The 18,884-nt window shown below is 33.2% G+C and overlaps 1 protein-coding gene across 1 annotated transcript; it reads right to left on the bottom strand.

Moving 5' to 3' along the window:
* Nucleotides 1–6,471: 6,471 nt before the first annotated feature.
* On the bottom strand, nt 6,472–18,550 carry UBP8 (ubiquitin-specific protease 8). Its single transcript, XM_011046308.1, has 13 exons — nt 18,258–18,550; nt 17,496–17,750; nt 15,958–16,099; nt 14,569–14,628; nt 14,395–14,490; nt 11,146–11,499; nt 10,908–11,048; nt 10,619–10,789; nt 9,724–9,981; nt 9,481–9,629; nt 8,684–9,235; nt 7,727–8,000; nt 6,472–7,008 (listed from the first exon to the last, which is right to left on the bottom strand). Exons 1-13 carry the CDS (start codon nt 18,344–18,346, stop codon nt 6,901–6,903), a joined length of 2,649 nt encoding a protein of 882 aa, XP_011044610.1. The 5' UTR covers nt 18,347–18,550; the 3' UTR covers nt 6,472–6,900.
* Nucleotides 18,551–18,884: the final 334 nt, after the last annotated feature.

Raw genomic sequence — 18,884 nt, 5'->3', positions numbered from 1 at the left:
ACAAACAAACTATGAACAGCAGGCCATTAGTTTTGCTATGATCAGGAACTCTACAACCACAACAGCTGATAGCTTGACTTCGATTTTTACTCTCTATAATTATATCTTTTATAGAAAAAAAGAAATAAAAAAATTGATATCTTCACTTACCTCTAAACAAATAATATTCTCCTAAATTTCTCAAAATATTTTAAAATTAAAGTACATAATTATTGTCAATCCATTATATATTTTCTTTTTTTATGCCACATGGTGGTGTCTGTAATATCCTGATCTCTATTAAACAAAGATTTTTATGGTCTGGAGTGGCATAGTAGAAAAAAAATTTGTAAGTTGTAGTGGTACACTGTGGTGAAAGCTAGAATAGAAAGAGGCCTTGGGTTGGGTTCTTTAATGTCTATATATATATATATATATATGCTTTTCAAATGGATATGGAGACTAAGCTTATGAGACCATGCTTTATTGAAATAGGTAACATCCCATTTTTACTCTCAAACTTTTAAGAATAGAATCCCAAAATTACATGGTCATATTTTTCCACTTTAGAGAGATATTTTGTCAATCTTAGATCAAAACAGTGTTCTCAACTCAGTATTACGTCAAAACATTAAATTCATGATTGGTGATAAATACTCCATTCTCTTTTGGTTTGATGCTTGGATAGAATCAAATACTTTGTGTAGCTTTTTCCCCATACTTTACAAAGTTTCTGCTATTCAGAATGATTTGGTTCATGAGATGGGTCAATGAATGAATGATCATTGGCAATGAAACTTGGTTTGGTGCAGGAACCTCTTATCTTATGAAGAGCAACAATATCATTAATTGCTCTCAGTGCTGGAGCCAATGATAATTTGGCATGAAAAAGATGATAAAATCATATGGTCATGTAATTCTGATGGAAGCTTCTCGGTTAAATTATATTACACCCTAATTGATAATATCTCTTCTGCTAATGATAGAGTTTTTGAAGCCAACGTCTGAATTAAAGGGGTCCCTCTGAAAGTTCAGGTGTTTCTTTAGTTGGAAGTCCAGGACAAAGTTAGTACAAGAGTTTTTCTCCATCATCGGAATGTTTTGCCTACCACTCAAGTTTCGTGTGTCTTTTGTAACTCAAATTTGGAAGCTTCAAAGCACCTTTTTTATACACTATAACTTTTCTAAGAGTGTTTGGATAAAAGTTTTGAATTAGTGAGGTATCCAATGCTATTTACCGAGCGTCTTAGACTCACTGCTTTTACAGTGGCCCAAAATGGTACAAGAAAAATTCCAAAAATTAGCTTGGAGACTAATCTTCAATAGTACTACTTGGGATATTTAATTGTTGAGGAACAAAATTGTTTTTGAGGAGGGAACTATAAGCTTGTTTGATTGGTTTTCCACCATCCTTTATTGAGTTGCTATTTGGTTGCATATTCTATATTCAAACTTACATACATAAGAAATGACCTCTTAAGATCTTCTGATGACATCAAATTATGGTGCAAGAAGAAATCTTAGGTAATTTCTTTATTTTTGTTGTAGCAGATTATTTTTTTTCCTAGGTCTAATCCTTTTTTCTTCTTTCTTTTTTTTCATGTCCCTATTTTTACTTTGGCTATTGACTTGATGACCTCTTCAATATACTCTTAATGATTATCCAAGAAAATATAATGATTCAAGTCATAAATATAGTCAGCTTAAGACCTTTAAAACTCTCCCTTTTATGTTGAAAAGAAATAATTCCTTTCAATTTTTTCTTATTTTGGATATCCAGTTTTAGGCTCTTGCTTCTATAAAATTCTTTAGCATACTAACATTTTACCACCCATGTCAATTTTTAGATTAGAACTTAAACTCAACAGGAAAAGAAATGTACGTAAGCACATATCTAGGCTTGCTACAAGTCATTGGGACAAGTTTTCAAAGAAGTGTATGTTTATATATATATATAAAATCATCAAGAATATATTGAAAAGACCATAAAATCAATAGTCAAAGCGAAATGTAGGGACATGAAAGAAAAAAGGAACAAACATAGTGGGAAAAAAAAATAATTTGCTATAGCAGAAAGAAAGATACTATCTAAGATTTCTTATTGCACTACAATTTAAACAAAGATACTAAGATTTCTTATTGCACTACAATTTAATATCATCGACAGATTTTAAGAGGTCATTTCCTTTATAATCCAAAATATGCAACAAAACAGTAACCCAATAAATGATAGTAAGAAGTATATATTCTTCATATAATTTTATTTTATTTTTGGATATTGATTCCTTTCTCATTCGCATAGCTTCTTCACTAACTAATATATTTTTATCACCTAACATGCAAATCCATGTTACCATGAATACCAGCCACACCCCACCCACCCCTAAAAACAAATTACTTGAAAAATATTTAACAAAGAGAATCATAGATGTAAAACTTAGACTAACTTGGTAGGTCAACCGCAGCCTTATTAACAGGGGACCTAGACTAGTATGGATTGAAGATAAAATAGAATGAAAGTTGACCCGGTTAAAGCTCAGTCCTTAACTCATTAACTTTTTAAAAAGAAAAATTGATCAAAACAATAATTTTTTGATTTTCTAAAAACAAATGGCGGTTGACTCTCAAATCAAATTTTATAATTATACATAAAATATAATAATTTTAGAAACACTTCATATGCTCGCCTGACTGTTTAGTTGCTAAAGTTTGGAGGTCATGGCTAGACTATAGATAAAATTTTATTGGAAATAAAATCCATTGTTGAACCATTAATACTTAATAATTCATTAAGATGACACTACTAGAATTTTTATATTTATCAACATAATATTATGTTAGTAGGTGGACACTAAGTACATCGGGATGACTTTTATTGACGAGATCACAGATGGTTACTATTAGTTGTAAAACATTTCCTCGGCGATTCTTGTTCTATTTGTAATTTCATTCATAAAACATTCACTCATAGATTTGCAAACATAATAAAAGAGCCAAACAAAAAAATAATTATTCATTTTATTCCATCAGTATATCTCTCAATAAATATGACATTACTGATAAAAAGACCATATATAATTTCATCGGTGGTTTTTTGAATATTACCTACATAATTAAACCATAAGTTATTAAATAGTAGTAGTGACATTTACAGTAATTTCTTTTTAACTCTCTAAATATGCTGGCAGACTTAATTTATTAGTAAAACTGTCAATGATTGTATTAAACAGTAGCAGTGGTATTTGTAGTAATTATTTTTTAAACCTCTTAAATATACCGACGAACTTAATTCATTGGTAAGACTGCCAATACTTGTATTAAATTTTCTTTAAAAATATATAATAAAATGAGTGGAAAACAATTAAAAGAAATATGATTATAATAAAAAATTAAATATTTATTACAGATTTAAAAATTTATTTGTTAAAATACAATTAAGCTAGAATAGAGAGGTTGAATGAGGAGGAAAAGAAGGAGATGGGTCTTTATCGGGACCATGAGACTAATAAGGGGGAGACATATACCATTTATCTATGGTTTCACCTTCATGTATACTCTCTAGAGTTCAATCATCTCAACACTAAGTCATTATATCTCAATAATAAGATAGGTCGTTCGAGCTCCAACTTGTTGTTATAAAATCACCTCAAACTCTTGAGTTTGAGTGCTCAAAACTGATTGTGAGCATCCAATGATTGAAAACACTTTAGGTTGTCCACAAGCCCACAATCATAGTGTTTGAGATATTGTAAACCCGATTGGGTTTACTGGACGATCCTGTCTCCACCTATAAATTTGAATCAAGTTCCAGATGGGTCGAAAGACCATCCATGTGTCTCTCTTGCAATTAGGTGTTATATGTTTCCTAAAAAAAAAAGTCAACAAAATTCATTAAAAAAAACTTAAGAAAAGAAATTGTTGAAATCCAGCATTCCACCAAGTACTAAGCTCGGCTATCCACGAGTTGTTGCACCTCTTTTTAATGGTTCATTATTATGCACATATATCTCTACAAAAAGCTTTATCGGTCTTGGTTCATGTCTAAGAATCATAGTCCGCAAGAAAAAAACTGTTATTAGTTAAACATGTTCATATAAAACAATAATTTAAAAAAAATGGATGTAATAAAAAAAATAATCATTTGTTCCGGTTCTCCGCACAAGATTATGACTGTCGCACAAAACACTCGAATGTCACATGCTGAATATATTCTTCCCATGCAACCTTTGAGACTTACAGAAATCTGAAATCCTTTCAAACTATCACTTCTTTCCGGCATAGAAGTTCTTTTTTTTTAGCATATTTTTTTGTTTTTTTTAAAGTCTTGTATAAAAAATTACATAATCTATATGATATAAATGAATTACCAGTTAATAAATAAAAATAAAATTCTAGTATTTAAATAAAAAAATATTATCTTAATTTTATTTTTATATAATTACAACATGATTCTTCCAAGCCAAGAGATGAAATGAGAACCACATAAACATATGCAGAATGTGAACCAAGTGATATGGTGGTCCTGGCAAATCCAAGCTGGGTTCATGTACCATGGTTCTGCAACTATCATGATATATAGTAAGGTCACATCTTACACAAAATTGGAAAGAGAAGTCATGTGGTCCACTATATTAATCCAGCTATCATGGAAAGAAATTGGATAGGATTTTCTTCGACCTTTAGTCATGAGTTAGGATAGATTTTTCCTTGTTTCTGTTTTCATTTTAGTTTTTTTCTTTTCTTTTGAATTCCTACAATGATTTCATTGTATTTATTTCTATATTTTAAAAAAAGTTTAAAAAAATTTTAAATTTTTTATTTTAAATTAATAATTTTTTAATATTTTCATATCATTTTAATGTTTTGATGTTAAAAATAATTTTTAAAAAATAAAAATTATATATATTATTTTGATGTATTTTCAAGTACAAAATATTTTTAAGAGCAACCTCTACTAAACTTTTAAATACTACTAAAAAGTTGTTATGATGTTTTTCTCTTTAGTCTTTGAATGTGAATTGTTTTTTGTTATTTCATAAATATTGATGAATGAATCTTTTCATGTGAATATATATATAAAATTGCAAGAGTTAAAGTTAGTATTTTCGGACCAACTTTCTTATATTAAAGAAATATAATAAAAATGTTTTTTAGGATTAATATAGAATTTCATGGTATATGTGCTTTATTAAAGAATTTATGCTTTAATTTTTTTCTGAGTTCCTATACCTTTTTAAAATTAAAAGAATTATAATTTTGTTATGATTTTGGTGTGTTTTATTCAAGCTTCTATGCTTTAATTTTTTTCTAATTTAGTTCCTATATTTTTTTAAAAAAAAATCAATTCCTTCATTCTTAGAAAATGATCAGTCATACACATTTGTTTCAAAATCACCCTTCTCAAAGGTATTTAAATAATTAAATCACTGCCAAATTGAGAGGTATTTTTGAAATAATTAAATCACTGCCATCTTGGGAAATTTGCATGAAATACAGCTTTAAAATCAATTGTTATCACAGTCAATGATCAACTTTTATATATTTCATTGAATTAATATTGGTAGAGTGAGATGTTGCTTGCCACCTAGATTTTGCTTCATACTTCATAGGGTTAACCTATCATTTTGCCTTTTGTTTGTCTCAATTACTCAAAATTATCCTCTATTAACAATTTGTTTAATAACAATATATGTTTGTAAAATTGGCTTAATTGTGTTTAATAGTTAATTGTCATCCATTTGCTCTGTTATTTGACTACAATATTAAAAATCAATTCATACTAATATTGGTCATACATATCAAGTGAATTATGCCACATGAACCGTAAAGATTATTTTAATGTTGGATGGGTCAAGGGTATGCTATGATTTTATTCAAATTTGAGAGGATTTATAATTAATTTAGTTTTAGAAAATAAATTAGGATTTAGATTATGGGATTAATAAGGTTCATGAGAATGACTAGTCACATGAGATTTTACATATATATATATATGTTATCATGTATATGCCATCATTTTTATTTTATATATGGATTTAGAGTGTTTTTTATATAATAGTGGAAGATATTTTTCTATTAAAAATATATTAAAATAATATATTTTCTAGTTTTTTTAAATGAACACATTAAAATCATCTAAAAATACTTAAAAAGTATCAATTTGAAGTTTCTCTAACAAAAAACAAATTAAAAAACAAGTTGTGACACTTATTTGGAGCAATTGGATGATTGCAAACAGCAATCCAAATAATTAAACCAATTTTACAAACACAGTGTTAGTGAACAAGTTGTTAACATGTTGACTTTGAATAATAGTTCACACATTGAAGGTTAAACGAACTCTTTGATAAAAACAGCTGCCTACAACAAAGGTGATTAGCAGCAAGATTATACTGGATGGATGCTGGCCTGCTGTAAGGGGTAGTTTTCACCCAATTGATAGCTTTTTTCATCCTAATCATGCAAAGTGTTGAGTAAGACAACACAGCAGCAAAATTCTGAAATCAAATTTCAATTGATAACCAAGAATTTTCCAATTAAATAATCAACATTTCTGATCACTAGTAATGGGAAAGTTACATTAAAGTTGGAAAGAAAGAAGGAAAAGGGAAGAAAACTCTCTTTGGAGGGGTTAACAACTTGAAATAGACCGTTTACAAAACTCACTGATGGTCACAGGTATTCATCAAACTCCCTTTTCAGTATGCTTCACTGTCATCTGCTGCTGACCTACTTTATGCTATAATCTATGCTGGAAACTCTTAGCTGCTTTGAAATAAATTATGGGAAAAAAAAAAAAAAACAAAAGAATGAGACCCTTTGATATGATACTAGTTAGACAGACTATTAGGCCAAAAATTCTAACGGATTCAACAATGATGTCTAGCTTCTATATTGTTCCTCAAGATTAAAAACTCTACTTCAAACTCTTCTGTAGAAAAGAACATATGCAGCAGAAGTCTTTATCTTCTCCTGGCTGATTGGGGAAACATGACTATCATCAAAGTCATACCACTGATCACCCCCATACTGCATCAGAACAGAGACAAAAAAAAAAGGTTCAACACAGAACATAAGCTCACTTAGAAACACAATCATTTGTAATAATTCATAAGAGAAAGGGCAGAACAAGCCTCCAATTTCATACTAATGTATGAATTACAAATACAGCAGACATTTTCCCTTTCACAGTAGCTATGCAATTTAAGACCATGCACACACATCCACACGCAGACAATCTAAAAGGAACATACTTTCCTGGCAAGCACACTCCAGGTTAAAATGAGTTTGTTTTTATTTTTAAGCCACACCCACATGCAAACCTGAGTAAGTGTTCAAGTAAATGGTCAGTGCATCAATTCTTGTGAATTTCTTAGTAATATCATCAGATGTATGTTACATATTTGCAGGCTCTAATCCTCCAGTCACCCAAAACATAAAAACTAGATGAACTCACAGTCATTGTTTGATTGGAATCCCTGTTAACAGTGCATGCAATCTGATGATTGACTAGCTTGATTTACGATCCACATAAGCAAAAGTAAGGTTTTGATACCAACTATGAGATGGATTCAAATGTCACTAAAGCAATACATGATATAGCAAACCACAAACTATATATGACATTAGCTGCCAAATTCTACGAAGTCCAGGATGAGAATGAAATCCCAGTCATTAGCTACAGCTGGGGAATAGGATGGAAGAAAGGGGATGGTGAAATAGAAAAGGGAGAAAATACATCACTTACATGGATAAATGCTGTGTAGTGACCGCCTCCCATGCTTCCATAGTGATTACTGATAGCATAAAGCATGTAACGATGGGATAACTGACCATTCTTGTAGGAAAGATGCGTTGACAAATCAAGATCATCAACAGGGAAGTCAACGTATGTCTCTAGCTTGTTCTTTGCAGAATGCGTATACGAGAATCTCTTTAAATGAATAACCAGAATCTCTGGCAGTCTCCAGAGATCTAATTTTTTACTAGCTTGACGATGCTGCTTGCAACTTGGACAGTACCTAAAATTGCACAAGACATTTCCTAAGTTACAAGAATTAAAAAAAGAAACACAAGACTACATTTTACAGCAGAGAATCTTCAGGTTTAACAAGTATAAACACACACGCTACTTGATCACTTCTCAAGTGTGCAAATCCCCTGCATACATAATTCACAAATATAATGAGCAAATATACACCCACCAACCCCAGATACACATAATTCCAATAAAGATGCTGAGGTAGGTTAGTGGCCTTTGTTGAGAGCAAAGATCCGTAGCGAAAGGAAAATTGCACTTTTAGATGCAAAACATAAAGCCATTTGATTTTTTTATTGCTTGTGCAACTCAAGTCATATTAAAAAGGAGGATAACATGAGTTGACTAAGAGAAAAAAATTATTAAAAGGGATTTCTGAGCTAATACAGAGAACCTGAATGCTACAGCAAATGTGTATATAATGACAAGCCCCTTCTACCAAAGGTTCCTAAAGCTGTAAGACAATATTGAAAATCTTTGGACATGACTAAAACTCCTTGTTTATCTACCAAAATAGAATATCAATGCTAATGGGATGTTCGCAAATGGAAATGAGGAGCTATAAAGACCAAAAAACTAACTGACAATAGCATTTCTGCCAAAAAAATCACTCTTCAAATACAAATACTTTCCAAGTTATAATTATGAGAAACGAAGTGCACTGACCACATGTCTTCTGGTCCAAGAGGTTCCTCCTTTAAAAATGCTTCTAGGCACTTGTATAGAGAAACAGATTCCTGAGGTCTCTTAGCAAAAAACCCAGACTTGAAAATCTCAGGCAATGAGCCAAGAAGGCTTGTGTCATACTGTTTAGTCAGTTTTTCTGGCCAACAAACAAGCACGTTAAACCGCCTGTGTAATCCTATCTTCGGTACAGGCTCATTCATTACTATAATTTCATCCTTGACCATTCCCTTCTCATCTGTTAAATAAAACTGTAGTTCAGAATCTGATGGTAACTCAACCCCTTTTGCACTACAGGGCTTTGCATCCCCATCAGGAAAGGAACTGGTGTTATCCACCATCCCTTCCACTTCTTCAATTGCAGTGCTGTCCAAGTCATTATTCGAGGTACCATCAGGAGGTATCCGAAATGGAGCAACCAATAGCAGATATAGATTATGAATGTCAGACCCACTGACAAAATCATGGACATTCCCTACTAGAGGGATTCCAAATGCCTTCCAACTTGAAGTAAGTTTCCCATGGAAGTAATGCCTGATAATATAAAACCAATCAGAGACCTTGGATATGGAAAACTCAACAAAGAATGAAAATTATTCTCGTATCAATCAAAAAAACTCACAAGTACTTGTGAGTACACGTTTTCATTGAGAATCACAGAGATTTTGATAGCAGTATTCACATACACACTTCTCCATATACTGATGCGTAAAAAATACAAGCAAACTAAGAACTAAACAAAAGAGCATGAACATGATCCAAGAACTAGGAATACTTACTCCTCCACGTGCTGATGCATAAAAACAACCAAGGGAGAATTGTCAAAATCTTTTTTTAACCGATAAGCAACCAAGCGGTCATTATCTCTGATTAAGGACAAATAATCTGCTGGCTCCTCTAGAAATCGTATAATGCGATTGTTGTATACCTGTACAGAGCTATCCTGCTTAGCGACCAAGTTAAAAATATATGAGAAAATTAGAACCCACCAAACAGATTCAGATTTCACAGCTCCAAAATACCTCCGCCACCAATAGGGTCTCATCAATCCCTAAAGAACATGCAATGCTTAGAGCCTGGATAAGATCTTCACATTTTCCAAACTTCGGCACGGAAATGGTATATGAAGATGGTTGAATACTGCCATCAGCACTAACAACTGTCAAAGTCATAGTCCGGGTATTTGTTGATGGTAGAGGTAGTGATAGGTACATGAATGGATCAAATGTAACAGAAACCTTTCTGCAATCAGGACAAACTAGAGTTGATTTATATTGACCCTGCAATAAAACAAAAGATATGATATGAATGAACATATGGCTTAAATAGTTATCATACTAGCATGCAAAAGCCAACAATATCAATATCAAACAAAAGAGATAATTAGGAGCGATCTAGAAGCATAGAGATACCATATTCAGATCATTGACTTTAAATAAGGAGATCCACACTAGTAAAAAATTTCAAATCAATTATACATCAAGTTACATTAATAGTGCTATATATAGTCAACTTAGTCTTGAATGCGGTTTTGGTTCTCTGTAAGGAACACAAGAGGATTATGCAACCAAACAAAAAATAAGATTTGATCTAACAACTGTTAAATGCAAGAGATAATCTAACAACGTAAAACTGTTAATGCAAGAGAGAATCTAACAAAATACATAGAAATTAAAAACCTGAAATTTAACTCATTAGTACATGTATAGTAAAAAACTGAAACTCAACTCATTAAGCGCTCACCAATTAAAACATCTTAATAACCTCTATCAAAGATTATTCCAGAAATGGAGGTCTTAACTGACCATAGAAAATGTTTTATGCTTCATACTGTGTCTGGCATGTACAAACAAATTTGTATTCCATAAATATTACTATCAGCTAATTGCAAATAAAACAAGGAAGCAAAACACATACCTGGCAAACATCGACAATAACAGAGTCATTGCGAGCGACATGATTCTGCCAATATTCATCAGCTACTTCTTCATCTGGCCGACTCTCCTCATCTTTGGCTTCTACATATGGTTTGGATTTCACACGATTGAGATCCTCATGGAGACCATCCAACAAAAAAGCAAGGAGTTCCTACAGAAAATGGTGAATCAAAATTCAGAATACATATATATGTTATACTGTGTCCCTTGAACCATTTTTAAGAGAGTGAGATAGACTTCAAATTCTGGAGCAAGAGAACCTAAGAAACCTGAGAATCATGCTGATTAAAGCCACTGAATTGAGGAGCAAAACGAGCAAGCTTTGACTTGAATGTTCTTGGAGCCACGGGAGTTGCTCCAGGAGCCCACAATCTCCTTAACAAATCCCCAAAAGCTAAGGCAATCTCGCCCTGGAAAAGAGAACAAGCTATGACTGATAAGAAAGCAGACATGATGGGTGATTTGAAAAGAGAAACGGTTAGAGAATCATCAGGTATGATAACCCACATTCATCCCCAAAGGGTTCTTGTGGTTTACTTCTCTACCATAATCTCCAAGAAAATAGTCTACAAGCTTTGGTGTGTGTGCTAAGCACTGAATGGCACTATTCATGAAGCAAGTATTTCCAAGATTCTGTAACCCTGTCAATCCCAAGGAACCAGCTTCTCCAGATCTGCTGAAAAACACTGAAGAATTGCTGCGGAAAATACTGGTGCTTGTATTGCCAGCATTTCCATTCATAGCAGTTGAAGTTCCAGAAGAATGTATTCCGTTATAATTTTGTACAGCCATATCAGCTTTCTTCCCTTCTCTGCACTTAATGCTATCAGATAATCCATAAATTTGCAACTCCAGGAGAAGCTGTAAGGAAAAATGAAGTTGATGACACGGAATCAGTTAACATGCATAACATGTCATTGAATGACCAAACAAAGTAGTGTGTACAGACATGAACCACAAGATATGTAATTTTATATCAGATCTGTGTATGACCAATAAGAGATTCCAGAAAACCGAACAAAAGAAATGTACATGAAATCCAGCACTAAAACAAACATTGAATTACTGAGGCTTGGACTCTCAGTCCATGTGTTTTTTCAGGTTGCACACAGCTTATGCAGCAGCGTATGTTGGCTACCAGCTACTGGAATAGGTGTTCTGAGGGTAAAGTTTTGTGCATTATTCTAAGTGTCATGCAACTAGATATAATTGGAAGATTCGAGTGCCAAGCTGGGATCTCTACATCGAAGTATCTTCTGTATGGACAGCAACCTTTCCAGTATTCTGACTTGAGTGAATTTCTTTATCAGAAACGTGTGTCATGAATAACTGCTAGATGTGAAAAATAGGCATGGAAGTGGATTATGATTTGCATTGTACCTAAATAAAATAAAATAAAATAAAAAATGAACAGGAACAGGAAACCCTTAATTATTGGTCAATATGATGCAGCCATCCAACCAAATTTTGAGCTTTTATTTATGGAACCCTCAAATTTTGAACTTTGTCATCTGAACCTCTGTCCTTGTTTTGGACAATCAGTCAAGCAAGAGATGGAAACAAATTAGCAAAATGATGACACTGTCAAGCTGGAGATGTAAAAGAGCAACCAGGACGGTTCCACTTTATCTCTAAGATCTTTGACCATGGCCACAAGAATCAAGAGCTATAGATGGAATAGAAATTTCAATTAATGACATCATATCTGGGATTTTTACAATTTCACTGGTTCAGTCCTTCCAAAGGAGAATTCTTCAGATTCTTATTGAATTTTATTTTTTTTCACAATTTATTGAATATGTCAAATTCCACGAAGCAGCCATAGACTTGTCACAATCAAGATATGTCAGTTGCACATTGATGAGCAGCTTCTCAAAAACCACTGCACCCAATATCACTAGAATCATACCAACTTACAGCCAAGTCAATGCAGCACATTGTCTAGCTTAATACCCAAAGCTACCAATCATGAATCCATTCAACATTTCAATCAACATGGTCCGCAAAAGTCCAATAACAATTTGACAATTTCAAATAGCATTTGACAAAGTTGAAAGGGAATGGCCAAATAACAGTCCCTGAAGGATCTAAGGAATGGCCAAATACCAGTCCCTGAAGGATCTAAGGGTTTATTTTTTATTTTGCAAAGATCTATGCGCATGTAGAATAATGACCTAAAGGTTACAAAACAGCTACAACATAATTTACATTTTTTTTCTAGAAAACATTCTTTTTCCTGATAAGCATACAAATCTACTGACATGGACACCAAGAGGCAAGAAGAACCACTCATTTATAGAGAGAACCAAGTTCAATGACAGTACAGCATATGAAAACACAAAAATTATGTGATTGATAAAATTCAAGAACCCTCTTCATTAACAAAAAGTTGTCTAGCTTGCCAAAAGTATATAGCTCAACCCAAAAAATCCAAAAGGAGTTGAGGGCTGATTCTTAATCCTCAAATATTTACTTGCTTTACTCCTTCCACAATACCGTACTTTACACCATTACACCATCTGAAAACTTATGTGAAAATATGTTGAGGATAAAACCTGAATATCTTTGTTCCCTTTAACAAAACAACAACTTCTTCAAGCATTTAGCTCCTGGTCAACTGAAAGAGTCATAACCCGGTGGAAGGCATGCTAAGTAGGCATAAAATTGCCATGTCACATGTTGACACCATTACACCATCTGAAAACTTATGTGTGGCTTCAAATAGATGTTACATCATATTTTCTTCCTGTCTCCCATTTACTCGTACTTTTCATCCCCAAACCTAAGTTTTACCTAGGTAGATGATGACAATATTCCAGGTCATTAGCACGTGAATGATGCCAAGGTTAATGGCATACAAGTCAAACCAGAATGTAATATCTATGTTCACACCATCCAATTCATGCTCATGAGCGCATGTGTGTGTGAGCAAGCGCATACACAAGCATACGTATGTAAAACAAAAGAGCTCTACATCAAATTTAGGAATATTAAACTTGGCATATCTCTTTGGATTTTTAGGAGAGGGGTGGAAATTGAGGGGGCCAATATATATTCTTAATTCATTTTGCATGGTAACCTCACAATCAACTGGTGGAACATTACAAGAACTAATTTATACTTGGTTCTTTCACTGAAACCAACAATCTATGAGAATTAGAGATTGTATGAAAGCTTAGACATCATTACTCACTCAAGTACATTCAGATGGCACCAAGAGCATCATTGATGATAGAAGTGAGGAGCTTCCCACCAGAGTTCTCTTGAAAATTGTGTGACAGGTTTAAAACAATTTCCAGTGTTAGACAAATTAAATATTATGGAAATGTGCAATGGGTGCTACCAAGCTTAGCTTAGACCTTAGCAAAATACTTAACATTAATTCCAAGTGATCTAAGATCAAATCCCACTGACAGAAGGGATGGCAAGGATGGGAGGAAGACTGCCCCCCTTGCATGGCTCAAAGCCCAACATGCTTCCCAATGAAGCAAAAATAATGATGATGATGATGATTACATCGACTGCATGCCCAGGATAATTGATGCAAACATCATTTACAGTCTCTCTTGGAAACCCTAATTGCTGTGTATGGGCATGGTTAGTAATAAATATAAAGGAGGAATTTGATCCCGGCACTTATGTCTACAATCACCCAGGCTCTAATATCAATTATAACATGATCTAGCATGTATTCCTAGTAACTATGATTTCTAAGATAAATTAAAGAATCTAAAAAATAAAATAAAAAACACTTACCTCCTGATCAGACTGCTGCTGACAGTCCTTCGGGAACTTAGCTTTGTCATTTATGAAAAAAAGAGCCGTCTGCCCTGAAAAGTCCCAGATGCGAAGCTGTACAGCAGCAATAGTTGGACTCATTAGCCACTCATAAAGTTACCACTACACCAGCTGGATGAAGCTCTATCTTACCATCTCAGAATCAAGACTGAAAATCTTGCAGGCTCTTCTGAAAAGCTCAGTTACATTGTCCTGGAAAAATTATAAAGAACATCAGGTTTGTCATTGAACCAATGACATCCTCAACACGCTTCATGACCAAAAAATTGCAAGCACAAAAGCACCAGAAATTAGATGCAGGCAACATTGTTGAAGCAAAACCATTACTCAAAGAGTAAGGAAACCCGGTAGTGACTGGAATTCTTAAAATGCTTGTATCAATTATATAACTATCATGATGTCTAAGAACACTGACACAAATCAACATCCCAGATTAAATTGGTCACCAAAGTCTATTCACAGAAAGTAATTGCAGCATAAAAGATGTGCCAATAATTACACTCAACTCAATCTTACACAGTTGATGAACATACCAAATACAATACATCGAAGAACATATAGAAAAGCATGAAGAGTTGACGGACCTACAGATTCTCAGAACATTGATTAAATAATACACACTTTGAATTGGAAAAGTGTTGGGGTACGATGTCCTATAGTTTTAAAATCATAGGGTCCCTAAGCTTTCAATAGACTACAGTATGAACAACCAAAACCAAGATTTCAAAATGGATAATACTCCTCCAAAGCTAAATACGTTTCTTAATTAGTTTCCTGTCTGCAGTGCAAAATGAAATTAGGCTCAACACCGCTCAAATATGTTTGACTTCCAAGTTGAAAGTCAGAACCCAAGTGATAATAAGAATAAGAATAAGAACAGGTTGGATTCTCCACCTGAACTTCTATCTCTACCTGCTCCCAACAAAATAAGAAAAAAGAGGGGCTTAGTCTTGCAAATTAGAACTTAAGAGCCCCTTCAGATTTACAAAAGTGCAAGAAAACAGGTAAGTAAAAAAGTTCGGATATTTTTATATCTAAACAACCATGTACCTCAAGTGTTTCAACTGTTTTTATTTGAGGATTTAAATTTGACCAAAAAGACAACTGGTCCTTTACTCGAGTATTTGATCATGATAAAATCCATGGCCTACAAGTCAAACTAGGCCACTGAATTGATGAAGCAAAATCACTCTCTTTTGCAGCTCATAACTAGTCTTCCACTCCTATATATGTTTCTCATTAATTGGATTTTTGCACCATAAATTTAAATCCATTGACTAGAAAAGCTAAAATCTGGACTTTAGATTGGAGATCCATGCTTTCACTTCTCTTTTCCATTAAGTTTCAATAGAAACAGTCAAAAGTTAAGATCTTTTGAATTCAAGATTGACATTGCAAAAATAGCAGCTTATTTGGTACAGGTTGATCGAAGAAATTATCAGATTCCAGACACTATAGTACTGTAAAATGTAAGTTTTGGGAACCAAAATAGCCAAAGCATGGATAAATAAATAAACTGACCTTTTTGATAACTTTTACTCCTAATGAATTTGTCTCTCGCAATACAGAAAGCCTGAGTTGTAAAGGGTAGACATCTGACATGTCCTCTTCTGCAGCAGAAAACGTTTTTCCACACTTTGCTGCAACTTTAGTGTCACTGTGCCTGAAGAGAGATTTAATATTAAGCAACTCCAGTTTTATAGACAACAAAACAAAATAAAGCAACCGTAGGGCTTTACTTCTTGCACCAGAACAATAATCAGTATCCTAAAAACCAATATGCATTTAAATTTTTAATCAATCACATAAAAGGCATACCATCATTATAATAAAGAGCCAAAAAGAAAAGGTAACTTCCATATTTATCGAAGTTCAAATAATAAAAACACTCCAACAGATCTTTTGCTAGCTTCCAAAAGATTTTAGGCTGGATGCATTGGGAAGCTCCAAGCTAGAAATTTCTAATTCATATGGATGTAAACATCCCTTATGTTTCTTGAATGAACTTCATTCAAGATGAATAAAACTTTCAAAAGCAGCACAAGCTGCATTGAAATAGTTAGCTGCCAGACAAAAAATTACAGATGATTTTTGTTGCCCCACATTAGGAAAACTGGCAGAGTAGTTTCACATGAATTTACTCAAGTGTATCATAGGGAAAAATAGTTTCAACTGCACTTGGAAGACTTTAGAGTCCATCCCTTAATTACAAAAAAGCATCCAACAAATTCATGAGTGATCACTAGAAATTAAATTATAACAACGGCATTCACACAACTTTGGAATTGAAGGCAAATGAGATATTGGGAGAAAATGCACAAGATTGCAACAGGATAAAGTCTCCTTGCAAATATCTCAAATACCAAAATTGGAAGAACTGGCATGGTGCGGATTAAAGTCATTATTTAGTAATTAAAACAATGCAATGTATAGAACAAATAGCAACAGATTCATATCAAAACCTCATTTTGGCCTTGAAACACATTTATAATGGCAAAAAAATGATCAACTACTCCCATGCAACCCTAAGACAAAGAGTTGTTTTACTACTTATTAAAAGCTTTAATGGTGAGGCAAAAAAAAAATGACAAATGCTAAGAGTATTAGGTGAAATGAATTACCAACAATAAACAAAAGGCTATAACCGTATTAAAAATGGAAAAGAATAAATTGATTAAGTGAAGTAACACTACTTATGGGATCTTCAAGGAATCATTCCGATAACTACTTCAGTAATTAGCATGCTAAAGAATACCAACAACTACTAAATGACATTAAAAGGGGAAAAAAAGGCACCTAAAGCACAAGTGCCGTCATGCTAAAGAATAAATTGATGGAGTGAAGCAGCACTACTTACAGGATCTTCAAGGAATCACACCGATAACTACTTTAGTAATTAGCATGCTAAAGAATAGCACCAACTACTAAATGATATTAAAAGAAAAGAAAAGCATCTAAAGCACAAGTGCTGTCATGCTAAAGAATACCTTCAGTACATATTTACATAAACCTTGCCAAATTCTCACAAAACTACCAAAAACTTAATATAAAGAACTTACCATTTAAGTGCCTGCAACCACATTTCTCCCGAAACCAATGCAAAATCCCGCCCGGAGAAGCCCACTTCACCACTTTCACCATTCTGCGAAGAATTCTCTTCTCTCCTCAAATTAAACGCAAGTTCTGGATTGAAGATGCTATTTATAAGCTTCATAGGACCTGCATACGATGAAGGTGGAGTTGCCATAAACAGAACCCCTCTATTCCCATCTGATTCATCCGACGTCGTTGCATCTTGTGCATCCTTCCACCACCTAATCACCCAAATCAAATTGCAAAATGCAGGCCGACCCACGTCATGAAGACATTAAACAAAAGAGAAAAAAAGATTCCACTTCTTCTCTTCCGAAAAATCATATCTAAAAAGCAAGCCTCGAGATTGAATCCTTAAACAACTCAAATCCCAACCCAAACCAAACCCATTTCATAAATTGAATCAAACTCAAAATGGAACCAAACCCCTCAATAAATCAACGAATAAAACCACAAAAGCAATCTACTTAGTAACCCCACACTGTTTCCCAAATAAACAAGAACAGAATTTGAATCATTTGATCTTACATTCCTTCCTATTGCTACTTCTTTTGAGATTCAAAATCAAGATGTCTATTCATTTATTCCCACTTAAGTTTTGAAGTTGATTGATTTAAAATTAAAAAGAAAAGATTAAATTAAAAGGAGGCAGGCACCTCTGTTTTGGTCTAGATTTGTAAAATGTAGACCCTTCAAAGTATCAGATAAAGTAGTTGAGAGAGAGAGACCTGTAAGGAACAAAGTAGACTCGCTGGTCGTTGTCTGATTCGGGTAACTGAGTTGAATCGGAGAGATCTTCGGAGAGACCGTTCTCCATTGGGGGGGGGCGAGAGAGAGAGAGAGAGAGATTTGAGTGATTTTAAAAATGGATAAAAGAGAGTAATGCAATGCAAATCATTTTTTTTAAATCTCTTTTTTGTAATAGACAAAGCCAGACGGAGAGCATATAGCGGCAGTGGATTTTGCCGGGAGAGAGCTGGAGCTTTTTTCTGTGAAGAGGATTCAAGAAGGGGAAAAAAATAAATAAACTGCTATAAATAATAATAATAATAATAATAATAATAATAAGTAATTTAAACTCTAACAAATTAATTTATTTTTTACCTTAATAGAAAGTGTGCCTTTTTTTAGTAGTTAGCCTTGTTAAGTTATTTTCATGGAAAGAAATCAACAATCTCCAATATATATATATATAATGAAGGTTATTTTTTAAAATATTTCTTATTTAAAAATATATTAAAATAACATTTTTTAAATTTTAACTTTAATATATCAACATAATTAACAAATACTTAAAATATTAATTTAAATTAAAAAATTAATTTTTAGAAAAAACAATACCATAGTTGTAAAGA

Source organism: Populus euphratica, unplaced genomic scaffold, assembly GCF_000495115.2.
Source record: "Populus euphratica unplaced genomic scaffold, PopEup_1.0 scaffold122.1, whole genome shotgun sequence".
Taxonomy (NCBI): Eukaryota; Viridiplantae; Streptophyta; class Magnoliopsida; order Malpighiales; family Salicaceae; genus Populus; species Populus euphratica.
This window is presented reverse-complemented; position numbering and strand designations above follow the sequence as displayed.